A 14,993-nucleotide genomic window follows, 5' to 3' on the forward strand; every position below is an offset into this window, starting at 1 on the left:
TCTGTCTCTGAATTTGACTACTCTAGTGCCTCACATTAGAAGAATCACACAATAGTAGTCCTTTCATGAGTGGCTCATGGAACGTCTTCAGGTTTCATCCATGTTGTAGCATGTGTCAGAATTTCTTTCCTTCTTAGGATGGAATAATATTTCATAATACATATGTTCCACATTTTGTTTATGCATTCACCTGTCAGTGGACAACTTGGGTTGCTTCTCCCTTTGGATATTATGAATAGCATTATGGACATAGGTGTGCAAATACCATATGCACATGGGTGTACAAAGATCCTCCTTTCATTTATTTTGGGTATATACCCAGAAGTGGAATTAGTGGATCGTATGCTAGTCTATTTTTATTCTGGGGTGGGGGGGAAGGCCATACCATTTTCCAGAGCAACTGCATCATTTTACTTTCTACCAGCAATGTGCAGTGTTCCAAGTTGTTCACATCCTAGCCAACACTTGTTATTTTCTGTTTTGTTTCTATAATGGCCATTCAAATGGGGGCGATGTGGTATCTTACTGTAGTTTCGATTTGCATCTCCTTAATGATGAATGATGTTGAACGTCTTTTCATGTTTCATTGGCCATTGTGTATTTTCTTTGGAGAAAGGTCTATTCAAGTACTTTGCCCATTTTTTTTGCCCCATTAATCAGAGTTTTCTGTTCTTCAGCTGTAGTCCTCTCATGTTTATGTTCAGAATTTTTGGCTATTTTTAGTTACTCTAAGCTAATTTAAATTGTTTTTTTGAAGTTCTCCCAAATCCCTCTTTAAAATAATCACATGTGGATTTAGATGGGAATGCCATTCAATTAATATATTAATTCAGGGAAGAACTACATGTATATTATCAAATCTTTGATGTTCCTCATTTAAAAAATTTTTCCATAATATCAGCACTTTTTGATTATTTATAGAAATAGTGTGTGTATGTGCATGTCTCCATGCACAACTACTTTTTATTGCTAAAGGATCTTTTTTCCCGTTTTTCCTGTTACATCAAAAAGCTATTGTTTTACAGTATCGATTTTGTAAGCAACTTACCAGGTTTATTTACATGGTTTTTAGACAATAACACTAGATATTGAAGCTAAATTTTCTTTTCTTTTTTTTTTTTTTTAAGATTTTATTTATTTATTCGACAGAGATAGAGACAGCCAGCGAGAGAGGGGACACAAGCAGGGGGAGTGGGAGAGGAAGAAGCAGGCTCATAGCGGAAGAGCCTGATGTGGGGCTCAATCCCAGAACACCGGGATCACGCACTGAGCCGAAGGCAGACGCTTAACCGCTGTGCCACCCAGGCGCCCCTGAAGCTAAATTTTCTAATAACTACATTAGAGTTAATGAGAAAAGTTGGTCCTTTTGGGCTAAGTAAAAATGAACCTGAAGCCACAGTTTTGAATATAATTTATTGCTCTCATAACATTATTATTTTTTTTATTCCTTTGGGTAGACTTATGTTAGCTTTATAATAATTCCCAGCTACTGTAGATAATTAATATAAAGGTCACTTTCTCTATAGAGTTGTGCTAGAAGAACCCAAGTTATATTATAGCTACAAACATATTCTTATGTTTTGTATTTTAACTGTGTCTATTTGGCATTTTCTCTTCCTGACTAGTTAATGGCCCTGCCTTATTGATACTTATTTTATTTTCTAAAATACAATAATTTATATTTTGAGCTATCTATATTAATGTGTAGTTTCTATATTCTAGCCTGGCCTCAGTAATGATTTCCTTGCCCAGTGAAAATCCCCACGGCCTCTAGCCCTGGCAAGTGCACTAACCTCTTAAGCTCTTCTCTGATTTCAGACTCGATTTCAAACTCTTCCCTGCTGGTCGCTGGCTGGTCAGTTATGCACACTGCCACAGCTTGATCAAGCCCCGGGGGCAAATGCCAAGAAAGCTGCAGTCCCCCGCCCTCTCCATCTTCCCACCACATCCCACCCAAAAAGGTTAAGGGCTGAAGTTCTTAGCCTGACCTTTCATGCCGTCCTGAACGGTAAACTGTCTACCTGTCCAGCCTCATCTTTTTCTTCCCCATGACGTCTGCACACCTAATAAGCCACACAAACCACAATCCTATTAAAAATTTTTAATGAGATACCACGTATTCTCTAGTATTCATAATTATTACTGGAAACATTTGGCAGCAATTTCTATAGTAAAATGTCACGTGTTTCTAGTACCCGATACATTTGTGCTTTGTGATTACCTTACTTTGCAGTTAACCTTACTATGTCGGCAAGTAAATACTTGTGTAGCATAACCCCTCCTGGCAATCCGTTGTCTAGATTTTTATTAAGATGATCTGTGCCTTCTAATATAGGTTTTGTGGGGGAGGGTTTTGTTGTTTGTGTGGGTTTTTTTTTTTTTTTTTTTTTTTTTGGTCAACTCCTTGAAACTTCTTCAGAACACTTTAATTTCATCAAATGTAAAGAAGAGCAGCTCATTTTGTTCAATGCAGAATAATCTCGTGACAAACATATTAAAGCTGAATATTCATCCTGGTCTAGTTCAGAGTTCAGAGAGAAGAACTTGCTTTGACGAGTAGCTGTTTCTGTGGCCTGGGAAACTGCTCTCATTACTTTGAAGGTGTTTTGCAAGCTTGTGGGACTCACCTTCTTTCCCAGCCTTTCCTTTAGGAACAGAAGAGGCCAGGCTGGAACTGAGAGAGGACACTACATACCTGTGAGTGCCCTGGGAGCTTTCTCCCGGACAATGAATCCTTTAACGTAAGTGTCAGAACAAAGGAGTACCATTCAAGAGTTCATTCTTCAGCTTTAATTTCCAGTCCTAGGAACACACCATTATGGTCCCATGAAGAACTTTCCAGTAGCAAAGGGACTGTGTTCACAATAACCATATAAAAGCATCAGTTAAGCCATTGATTTCTGTGTTGTTGTTTTTTTCTTAGTAAAATTAAAAGGAATGAAGTGCCTCTGCAAGCATTAGGTATTCAGGAATAAAAATGATTAGAAATACTTTAATTGTTGATCCAATTTATCCTTTCTTGGTTTATCTGTTTTGAACATCTGTGTGTGTGTGTGTGTGTGTGTGTGTGTGTGTGGTGGCAGCCATTCCACTCTTTTGTTGTTGTTGTTGTTATATGTTAGTCACCATACAGTACATCATTAGTTTTCGATGCAGTGTTCCATGATTCATTAGTTGCGTATAGCACCCAGTGCACCACGCAATACGTGCCCTCCTTACTACCCATCACCGGCCTATCCCAGTCCCCCACCCCCCTCCCGTCTGAAGCCCTCAGTTTCTCTCCCCGGGGCATCTTTCTTGGTTTCTTTATCTGTTTTGAACATCTTTATCTGATTAAATATTTGACTCCACTGACTTTAATAATATCTATTAGTGTTTTAATGTTTTATGTTAGCTTTTATGATAAAATATGCTTATTATAAAAAAATTCACATGGAGTAATAATCACACAAAGTGAGGGGGGAAGCATATGAAAGGTGAGGAGAAAATTGCCCGTTTCTGCCTTTTTCCTTCATTTTTCCTCTGTGTCCTACTGTGCTATATGTTTCTTAACAGCCTCATAAAATTCTGGTGTATCTTCTGGCATTTTTCAATATATAGGTAAGTATGAGCTTAAAAAATAGGGTAATGTTAATATCTTTTTTGCACTTAATCATTTTATTAGATCTTTAGTTTTACAAGGCATTCCTTAATGATGTTCTGCTGTTAAGTACAGTACATTTAATCGGGTTTTCCAAGGTGGGTATCCAAGTACATTGCTTGTTGATGAAGCCATACTTCAGACCCCAGTAGACTCTTTGTGTTACTGTCTAAGGCCAAGAGCAAATGCGATTCCTTCCATGTTTTCCCTAGACAAAAGGCGGTAATAATTACAGGGTCAAAACAAATCTGTTGTCTGTGTAAGATTAAGCTAACAGCAGAAGCTTAAAATAAACCACTGAGGCCAGTAAGTCATCGGCAGGTAGATCTTAAATCTTGATGGTTTACATCTGGGAGAGGTTTCATGCTGTGAAGCGAATGGGTAAATACTACGCTCAGAACTGTAAGAGCAGTCCTATAAGGATTTCCTTGTTTAAGAATTTGGTTCTCAGGTTACTCAGTCTCTCAGCCCAATATTGCCATGTCTTTTCATATTAGTTATGATGCATACGTTTTACTGCTTCTTTATATGAAGTCCAATTATGGGTACTTGAGGTCAACTTGGCTCTTCAGTTAAACATGAGGACTGTTGGGATGCCTGGGTGGCTCAGTCATTTAAGCACCTGCCTTCGGCTCAGGTTATGATCCCAGGACCCTGGGAATGAGTCCCATGTCAGGCTCCCTGCTCAGTGGGGAGACTGCTTCTCCCTCTCCCTCTGCCTCTCCCCCTGCTTGTGCACTCATGCGCACGCTCTCCCCCTCTCTCTGACAAATAAATAAAATCTTCAAAACAAAACAAAACAAAACATGAGTACTGTTGGTGAAACAGTGAAACACGTTGGTTGTATCTCCACTGTGTTTACATTGCTCTAGGGGAGTCCCCTTCTAGAAGGAGGAGCTCAGGTGGCCTCCAGACTGATGCTGCTTTCCTTCACCTGATGCTTCTGTTCTGTAGCCCAGTAGAGGGAGCTCTGGGCTGGTGGTAGTTTGCCTGCTTTCACTGCGTATGTGTGTGAGCCGAGGACTCACTGTCACTGCTCAGGTGTGTGAGCCGAGGAAGCCATTTAACTACCCAAGTAGCTCTCTCATCTGTGAGCTGGGAATAGTAATGGCAGTGCTTGGTTAGGATTGTTCTGAGTTTCAAAGGAGATAATTCTGTGGTGAAGGAGGCTCTGTTCAGTACCCTTAGTGCACAGGAGTCAGACTCATGGTCTAATGGGGAAGACATTTGCTAGAACTACAAGTTGCCATTAGGTGGAAGGGATGAGGCTGGGTGGGAGGGACAGCGAGCCTTGTGAATGGGGAAGGGCAGGTCAATCACAGGTGGACAGGGTGACCTTGCTTCTGATGCCCGGCTGTGTGTTGGAATCAGAAAGCGTGCAGGTCTGTAGTAATTCTGAGGCACACTGAGAAATGTCTATAAACCCACGATGCTGTCAGAAACAATGCTATCAAACATCCCTTTCTGAAAAACAAGTTGAGTTTCCAAACTTGTTTAGCCTTGACTGTACTGTGGTTGTAGCCCAGAAATATTCATCTGTTACTTGCTCAACCTTACTCATTGTTTCCGATTATGATGAAGACTCATCATGTTTTGCTGTCAAGGGGCCATAATTTAGTAACTGTATATTCCAAAAGATTGGTTTCTCTGTACCTCCAAAATCAAGTAAAACTGGTGGCTAAATGTGAGTTTAAAAATCAAATGAATATTTGAATATCTATTACTTGCTAATTATTATAAGGACTATAAAGAAAAATGTCTCCTTTTATCTAGTTTATAGACTGTTTGAAGAGTCCATTAATACTAACAAAGAACAAATAAGCTTGTAAAAATTAAGTGTTTAATGATTCAGTCTAGATGAGAGAAGGCATTATCAAAATTTATTTACTCCTGGCCTTTGAAAAAAATTTTAATAGCTATTACTATCTCTATAATTCTACATCTATTTTTTTCCAACTTGATTGAGGTCTAATTTGACATTAAAAGTGGAAAGACCTTTAAAATGTACATTGTGGTTATTTGATATACATTATAGAATGATTTTAGTTGTGGAATTAACGTATCCCTCACCTCACGTATTTCTCTTTTTTTGTTGAAGACATTCAAGTTCAGCTCTTAGCAAATTCCAATTATATAATGGTCTTATCAACTACAGTCACCATTTTACACTAGTTCCCCAGACCTTATTCTTCTTACAGCTAAACATTTGTCCCCTTCCACCAACTTCTCCTTATTTCCCACATCTTCCTCTTGGCCTTACAATAAAAATTCATTCCACTAATATTTATTAAACCTCAGTCCGTGCTAGACACTTGGGTAGGTCCTGAGGGACAGAATGGAATCAGGTCCTCTTCCTGTTCTCAGGGACCTTAGAGAGTAGTCCCAGAGCCCTACTGAAATAGATGTTGTCGTGGAATCAGGTGTCCATGTGGTAAAGGGAGGCGTGGTCCATGGTACACAGGGGAGGGTGCCCTGGCACAAGCAGTTTAACAAAGTAGGTCTGATTCTCAACAGTGCTTCTCCTGCTTATGTGTATTCAAATCACCAGGAGATTTTGTTAAAATGGAGGTTGTGATTCAGTAGCTCTGGGGTAGGGGCTACAAATGTGTGGCAAGGATTTGAAAGAACTGTCAGCTTTGTATTCACCAGGCAAGGTAGGGGACTAGATGGAAAAGATGCTAGTTCATTCACAAAGATGGATATAAGCAGAATAGGGTAAAAAGGCCTGGAGAAATAAAAATAAGGGGTGTGTGTGTGTGTGTGTGTGTGTATGGGAGCATGGCAAAGCATAATGGGGGAGAAGTTGATTGGAATCAATCCTAGGACTGCCATTTACACCTTTAAAATTAAATATTGAGAGGATTAAAAATAAGATCATTCTGCAGATAATGGGGAGTCAAAAATTTTAGACGGGGTCATGACCTTTTTTTTCACGTTCAGATCAACATCGTGGAAAGGGTGGAAGCACAGGACTTGAGTCTAATTCAGTGTTGAGGCAAACTATAAGGTGGTGAATGAGGATTTGTAGGATTTGGATTGAGAGGAAGAAGACCTCTTTGAAAAGAAGCGATGTGCCTCGTGAATTAGAATCGTACTTCCGGGTGACAGAGAGGAAACTGCATTGATTGGAGCCCAGCACACACCTGCGGAAAAGAACAGCATGTGAAAAGGAGTAATGGGAAACTTCACTAAAATGAAATCGGAAGGTTGGGCAGGCGGAGCTCCCTGCCCAATAACCAGTCTGTTGGGAGCAGTACCAACAAAAAGACTAACTTGAGAGCAGAGACTGCTTAATTTTCCCAACAGTGGGGAGGAAGGCTTCCTCCTACCTGCCCCCCTGCAACAACCTAGCCAATCAGACACCGTCACAACTCACCCAATGAAAAGCCACTATACTTCCAGCTCCCAGGTTACTCCAGTGGGCTTTTTTTTTTTTTTTTTTTTTTTTTTTTTTTTTTGCAACAGCCTTCCCAACTTCCCGCTGCCCTTGCCAATGTTGGACGGATTTGCGGAGGGCTTTGCCATAGCTTGCTGGTCTTGAGTTGGAGTTCTCTGCTATCCCCAAATAAACTCCTCTTTCACTAATAAACATAACTGGAAGTTTGATTTTTACAGTTAACAAGTACAAGGATAAGGCTGGAGATAAGAACTGCAATGTGGGTGACTTTACATGCCAGATCTAAGGAGCTTAACCTTGGTTTTTCTTTATTAAGATGAAATTTTTGTGAGCGAAATTACTGCACTCCTACAAAGCAATGAGCCGTACTTCCCAGAAATATTACTTCGCTCACTTATGGGGCCATTGGGGATATAGAACACCATCGTTTTTGTGTGAAGTTCTTTTTCAGCTCTTCATATTTTTCAGTGATGTAATGCCCGTAGTGTTGAGAGTCTTCATGTTAGATTATATGGGGATGTGGGGAAGAAGGGACAATGCCAATGCTTTGAGGCCAGGAAAAAGGAAAAATGGATTTATAATTAGCGTAAGGGAGGAGGGTATCAAAGTGTCAAAATTGAAACATTCAGCAAAGAATTTAAAATGTGAGGGGCATTGGTATGCAGAAAGAAGATAAGTCTTAGGAAAGTAAGTGAGAATTTGGGATTCATCCACATGGGCAAGGGTTTGAGTAAAATAAATGAAGAAGATTCTGCAGGAGAGATGGGTATGAAGAAAGTTGTAAAGATTGAACTTGGGAAATGCCCATAATCAGGTAGCAGGTGTGAGCATCAGGATTGTGTGATTTCAGATGTGCCAGAGATTATGAAGCATACATATTTCATTGCTAAATGGAAACACTTTTGCTGCAAGAAAGAGAAGTTTGAGTGACATTTAAATTTGGCAAATAAGGAGTCAAGATGAAGAGGAGATGGAAAAAATAACCCAGCGCCACCTGGTGGTAGGGATTAGGCATTAAAAAATTTTTTTTTCCTCCTCAAATTGAATCTTTCTGTTTTGGTTTTTAAATTTTCATCTTTCATAGGGTAGCCTAGTGTATGAATGGGTCAGTTTGCTTACCTTTTAATCAACGGTATGAGCGGAAATCAGAGCTTTGATTTTAACTTTGCCAGAAGCCCCTGTGTCACATGGATCTTTTGATCTGTCTGTCACGCAAGACCTGAGTTAATTACTCCAGCTTACGCGGTTACAGCTACCCTTCACATATCCTGATCATCATCCCTGCTCTTTTATCTCTAAGTCATCAAAAAAAAAATACAAAAACAAAAACAAAAACCCACATCTATGTGAAGATTGCATGATTCTGAATATTCAGTTTTTGCTTTGACTCAGTAGTGCAGAAGATGAAATTTCTAAGGTTAAAGCTTTCAAAACGAAGTAGAAACTTTTTTTTCCCTTTTAACCCCAAGGAAAACCTACGTCCTTGAAAAATGCACAGCCGTCTCGGGTGAATTTGCCTAGACCACTTCCTAAATCCAAACCATCTTTGAAAAGTTCCACGCTGAGGAGGACGGGAAGCGCCTCCTCTATTTCCAGCACCCACAGCGATCTGAGCACTTACAGCAATCATTGTAAGTTGGTCTTCCGTCACGCTTCTGGGATTGTTGCCACTGTAGGTATAAGAAAAGACTAATATGCTACAAATAATTATTAGAATTTTGATTCTGTGATTTAGGGGAAAATAGGAGCGCTGCTTTTCCTGTGGACTTTCTCAAAAAGTTTGGCAGGAAAAGCAAATTCTTCAAATGACATTCTTTCTTGTAGAATATGCTATGAAGCACTGAATATTTATGTGTCGAGGGTACCCGGTATTTTTTTGCATGGTGAATTCTGAAGTGTATCATTTGAAGCAATGGTGTTTTTTGGTGTTTAAGGAAGGAAAGCGATCTAAGGGCTGTTGGAACCCAACTGGAAATCAGAATAGAGAGAACTTCAGTGTGATTTGCTTTATAAAAGACTATATTTTGTAGATGTATGTTTTATAATCTTATATTTTGGATGCTAGAGTCAGTGTGATATGACTAGTATAACTTCAAGCCTAATTTTAAGTAATTCAAACTCAATATTTCTAAGGTTTTGAGTTCTGTTTTCTGTGTATAAAATGGGTGAATTAATTGAGCTATCTTTTTCATTTGAAAGACATATTTGGTCTTAGTATTTGATCATTTCCTTTCTAAATTGCCTCACAAAATAATTAACAGATGTATTAATTTGAACAGCTGCGGAGTGTCTCCTGTGTACAGGCACCGTGATAGAGGTTGTGAGGGATATGGGGTATAGAAGAAATGATCCTTATCTAAAAGGTAGTTGAAGAGGATATTGACCTGGATAACTAGAATACCATGTAAATAAGATTATTAAGCGTGGGGTGGAGAGGAGGACAGTTCTCTCTGCTTTAAGGAGGGATCATTTTGTTTCTTTCTGGTGCGGGAACAAGGGCAGAGTGGAGTCCTAGTTACTGAACCTTCTGGGTGTGGAGAGCAATTATAAGGTTGCCATACATTCTTTTTTTCTTTCTTTCTTTTTCCTTTCTCAATTAACTTCTGCCACTGCCCTGATTGTATATATGAGGTGAGCGAGTGAGGCTCAGAGAGGTTGTCACTGGTCCAAGGGCACTCAGCCAGCATGGGACAGAATTGAGAATGTGAATGTGTGGAGGGTAAGGCGTTGAATTAATGGCTGAATTAATGAGCACATTTCTGAGAGGTCACTTAGCAGCAGTCGCTTGGCTCACGTGATACTAAGTAGCTGTGTCCTGGGAGGCTGGGAATATTAAAATGTGTTACTTAAAAAGTTTTATTATCTGGTTATTATTTCGTTTTTCAAGTTGTGGCATAAAATAAGAAAGATTCGCCTGTAGCCAGGAATGCTCTCTCAGTTTGAAAAGCAAATTCACACGTGTCGTATTTTAAGGCTATTTCCCTTGCAGCTTTCTCTGCTTGCGGTGTGAATTTTAAAAACAAGCTGCCAACGCAGCATCACCCGCGAGCTCTCAGAGGGCCGTGTAGCAACGGAATTTGTGACACTTGGAAGCAGACACGTTCTGTAGTGCCGCTCTCCAGCCTTTTCCATTGACAGCCATGTTGACTTGGCCACCGTTTCAGGACCGTGCCTGACTCTCCTAAGGAGGTTGTAAAATGCCTTTGTCCGTTCCTTTTTGTCTCGTAACAAAGGAGTTTACGGTATACCCGCAGAGCCCGTCTAGTGGGCGATGTGTCCCCGTTGCAGATTAAGCATTCAAATCAATGAGTCTTTTCTTAGTTTGATTTGCTAGCTGGTTTAATCTGTTCTGTGTAGTGCCTTGGAGCTTACGGATTTTTTTTTTCTCCCTCCCTTCTAATTCACTAAGAGCAAGCATGAGGGATAGGAGAGTGAACATGGCTGCAGTTTTTCCTGCTTAAGATTGCTTTGACCTTTTTAAATGACTGTACCAGGAGGATTTCGCAGTTGTACAGAGACGGATATTTCTTCAAAAATATTTATCAATTCTACACTCACCCCACCGGCTGGTTCAGAGAGGCACTATGATGCGACCTTATTGACACTGCTGGTCCTGGGATCCTACAGCCTTTGTATAGTTCCTTTGTTAGCCACGCTTACTGGGAAAAGAAGTAGGTCGACGATTTCTGGTTTGATTCTTTTCTTTGTAAGCATGCTTAAATTTTATTCAATAAATTGATTTAGCATCTCTTGATTGTTTTTATAATTTGTAATTTGTTGATCGTAATATTGGCATATTTACATTTAAGTTGTGAATGGTTCTAAATAGAGTCAATTTTATTCTGTATTTTCTGTGTTTTCAGACTTAATATAATTCACTAGCGTTGTCGATATGCCGGGTACATGAAATTACCTTATTATTAAAGACGATTTGGTCTCATTTCTGATTAAATAACCAGTATTTTTGTGTATGCAGCTTATAGTTGTGTGAGTATAGAAAAGTATTTTCCTAGAATTAAAACATCACTTGATTATTTTATTCATTATATTCAAAGACATTGAAGATGCGTACCTTTTAAAGATGACCTTAAAACATGAAAAAATCATTTTGAGCTGAATTTTTTTCCTATTTCTGATAATGATAGGTCATGTGAGGAAATAATCTTTTGATCACCGTTTGGATTCATACTGAGTTAAGCATTTAAACCCCTTTCAGGAATGTGTTCTAGATTTGCTGCTCATTTCTTTGTGATGTGATATTGCTAGTGACAACGTTTAAGAACTTCTGAGGTTGCATAGTACTGTTGTAAAATTAGCTGCTGGTTTTTGGTACTTTGGAATCCTATAGAAATAACATCGAGTTTTAAGACAAATGACTAAATTAAGGCTTTTGAGACAATAAATTTCTCTTGGAGCTTTTGGCGGGTTCTTTCTGTGTGCTTTTCTATGCATAAAAAAATTAAAAGTTAAGATAGTGATTTTCTTTTGGATATTAGCCTGAAACGTTGCACAGTAGCCTCTATGTCAGCTATTCTCACGTATAGAGATTAAACATTCATAAGCTCTTTCAGATTCCGCTAAGGTCCAATTTTTAAGATCATCGGATGAAAACGTATATTGTAGGTCTTGAATAGGGTTGAAGGTTTGAGGGGCATTGTGTAAGTGTGGAAGGAAGCCTTTAGTGAGTGTATAATTTTGCCCCCTTACCGAATGTGAAATCCAAAGGCTTCCTTCTTCCCAGTTAGCCACACACACACTACTGTGGTTTTTTTTTGAGACACATATGGCGAGGGGGGAAATGCAAGAGGTGCACACCAAAGCTGTTTGTACTCTTTTGGAATTTAGGAGAACAGGGGGGCAGCTCAAGAATTGGAGTATTCTTTACCTTCGCCATCATGGCCAGCCCTGGCTCAGCCAGTGTGATACACAGAAAAGGGCGTTCACCTCAGATTCAGCCTAGTTGTCCTGCCGACTCCTGGGAAGGCTGATGATCTTCCTCTCTTAGCCTCAGGATCCTCCCGTGGTGAATGGGAGGGCAGTACTACATCATCCTTATCCTCGCAGCAACACCTGTTTTTTTCTTTTTTTTTTTTTTAATATTTTATTTATTTGACAGAGATAGAGACAGCCAGCGAGAGAGGGAACACAAGCAGGGGGAGTGGGAGAGGAAGAAGCAGGCTCATAGCGGACGAGCCTGATGTGGGGCTCGATCCCATAACGCCGGGATCACGCCCTGAGCTGAAGGCAGACGCTTAACCGCTGTGCCACCCAGGCGCCCCAGCAACACCTGTTTCTGACCACTTCGATTTCCTGCACTACAGTGAGATAGCGTCTAATGGTTTGGAAGGTGGGTGTTTGAGTTGTTGAAGTGGTTAAGCTGATAGAAGGGTTCCTTTTATTTACCCACAGTCTGATGGCAAGTGAGTATTGTCTCACCTGCCAACACCGGTCAGTTGGTCAGAAGTACCTGGAGTCGATTGTTGAAAGGTTTTCCGGTTGCTTCCAGGTTCGGAGCAAAAGTTTGTGTTTGACTAGTGATGTCTGCCATAGGTGAGGAAGGGGATGAGAGGCCGTGGATATACTCTCGCCCCGTATCACACGCTTAATACTCACGTACATCCAAATAGACTATTAAAGAAGAAAATGCTATTATCTAGACTAGCAGTAATTTCGTTTTCATTTTTGCAGTCTTTTTCTGGGGTATATAGGAGACATTCTTGTTACTACACAGTTGAGTAACTTTGCTTTTGGAATTTGGAAGTGTAGACTTCAGTAAGCGACTTGATTTCAAGCCAGGCGGGCAGACGATCTGGCACTGGGTAGCGTTACACAGATGGACAAAAAAAAAAAAAATTTCAGAAATAAGCAGAATGACATAAATCAATAAACAAAACGAAAACTAATGTTAGCCCAATGCTAGAATGTAGTATGAAATGTTAGTTTTCAAATAGGTCTGGAATAGTGAAAAGCCCTTCTGTAATAAGAAAATAATTTCTTCTGCCTAGGCTTCTCTGAGAATCTCTTCGTATTCTCTTCAGATTCCATTATCTCTCTAACTCTCTTTTATTTGAATCACACTTGGATCATGGAGAAATGAAACTAAGGATTCCAGAGAATCTATTATTCTGGCATAATTGAGGCCACTAGGACCAAGGATCACAACAGAACAGGAGCGATTTTAAATTGTTATTATAGCTGCTGGGACCTGGGCGAGCACATGTGGGATGTCACGTATTGACTCTACAGACTGTCGCTCAGGGGTCGTGGCCCTGTGGCACTGTGCTGAGGAGGATTTTGAGGACGCTTGTGGCTTCAGTGGGACTATAACTGAAAAAACCCACAGCTCTTCCCTCCTGTAGTGGAAAAAGCCAGTCCTTCCTTCTGTGTGTCTCCTTGACTCTCACACCGCTGCCCCACTCACGACACTTCACTCTGGTTACCAGATGTGTGGCGGTTTCTGTCACAATAAGCCATTCCTTGGGACACCAGCTGGGTGGTCTGCAATCCTAATATTGTCTATTGGAGAGGGCAGCAGATCCCACAGGTGACGGGCTCACTCCGGCAAGAACACCCCCCACCCCTACAGTCACAAGTCCAGGTTGTCAGCTGTCCTTCTCACCAACCAGCTGTAGATGGGAGACTCTAACGAGTCCTATCTTGGGTATGGTAAATTTGCTAGAGCGGTGCACACAACTGAAGCAGACATTTACTTTACTGTCTAGTAAATGCCGATTTATTATAAAAGGGTATAACCGAGGATACAGACGAACATCTAGTTGGAATTGATGTGTAGGGCAAGGTATGTGGGAGGGGCGAAGAGTGTCCATCCCCTCTGCAGGTGTGCACCAACTCAGAAGCTCTCCATCTCCATTGTTTGAGATTTTTATGGAGGTTTCCATAAAAGGGCATGATTGATCCTTAAGTTCATTTTTAGCCCTTTTTCCTTCTCAAGAAAATGGAGGGCAGGGCTGAAAATTCCAAGATTCTAATAATGGCTTGGTCTTTCCAGTGACCAGCCCCCATCCAGGAACCCACGCAGAGTCACCTCATTGGAACAAAATACACTCCTGTCACCAGACTATAAGGATTTCAGGAGATCTGTGCTAGGAACTGGGGGCAGAAGCCTCATATGTATTTTCTATTATCTCACAGGTACAAAGTACCATATTTGTTTAGTGAGGGCCCTGTGAGAGCATATGTACCATTTCCAAACTTGATTTTCAAACCCACTCATTACATATAGAGAGGTGAAGGGACTCATAGCTAGGCAGTGGGAAAGTCAGGACCAGAACTCAGAGATCAGAGATTCCATTCCAGCACTTGAAATTACAGTAGTTACTATATTGGAACTTTTGTCACCAAAGAGTTTATCATTTGGATGTAATAACTCTGGACAAGGGAAAATTTAGATACCGTCAGGATATGTAACCAGCTTCCATGGTAGGGACTGAGAGGGCAGGAGAAATATTTTCAGGATATCCTTCAGGTGGGGTTTACTAGAAAGCAATGCACCGACAAAGAGCATTTAGGGAATGGAAAGATGTGTAATTGTTGGTCATAAACGTGTGTGCAGCTCAGCACATAGTTTGTCCCCACCATTTGTGACCTGGGAAAGAGTGAAGGTAGGAAGTGTGTACAATAGATGATCAGGAAGAGAGAGAGAGAGAGTGTGTGTGTGTGTGTGTGTGTGTGTGTGTACGTGTGTAAATGTATGTGTATATGTGATTGTCTCTGGTCAAACTCAGAAATTTTATTCTTGTATATGGATTTTCACCCTCCCATGTTACGAAGTTGACGACAGATCTGGGGCTGGATCCAGGGTTTACACTGAGCCTGGAGAGTGGCAGTCTGTTTCCGGGACAACACCTTCTGTCTGTGTGTGACAGAGAGCCAAGGGACGGGAGTATTGTGCCTCATGAGAATTTTGTCTTGTGCTTTAGTGAAAAATCCTTTTAG

General features: G+C 40.5%; 1 protein-coding gene across 6 annotated transcripts in view; it reads left to right on the top strand.

The window, feature by feature from the left end:
• The window catches only part of MTUS1 (microtubule associated scaffold protein 1), a 164,884-nt gene that overhangs the window by 79,563 nt on the left and 70,328 nt on the right, over positions 1 to 14,993 (top strand). For 4 of the 6 annotated variants that reach the window (XM_045779258.2, XM_045779257.2, XM_045779259.2 and 1 more), the window contains exon 4: positions 8,507 to 8,668. The exons of 1 other annotated variant lie outside the window; for it this stretch is intronic. In XM_045779258.2, coding sequence (XP_045635214.2) covers positions 8,507 to 8,668 — 162 coding nt within the window. Of the gene's footprint in view, positions 1 to 8,506; positions 8,669 to 10,446; positions 10,709 to 14,993 lie in introns of those variants that run through there. One more of the 6 variants, XM_045779263.2, reaches the window with a different exon arrangement.

Source organism: Ursus americanus, chromosome 27 (genome assembly GCF_024610735.1).
Source record: "Ursus americanus isolate L20-20 chromosome 27, mUrsAme1.1.p, whole genome shotgun sequence".
Lineage (NCBI taxonomy): Eukaryota > Metazoa > Chordata > Mammalia > Carnivora > Ursidae > Ursus > Ursus americanus.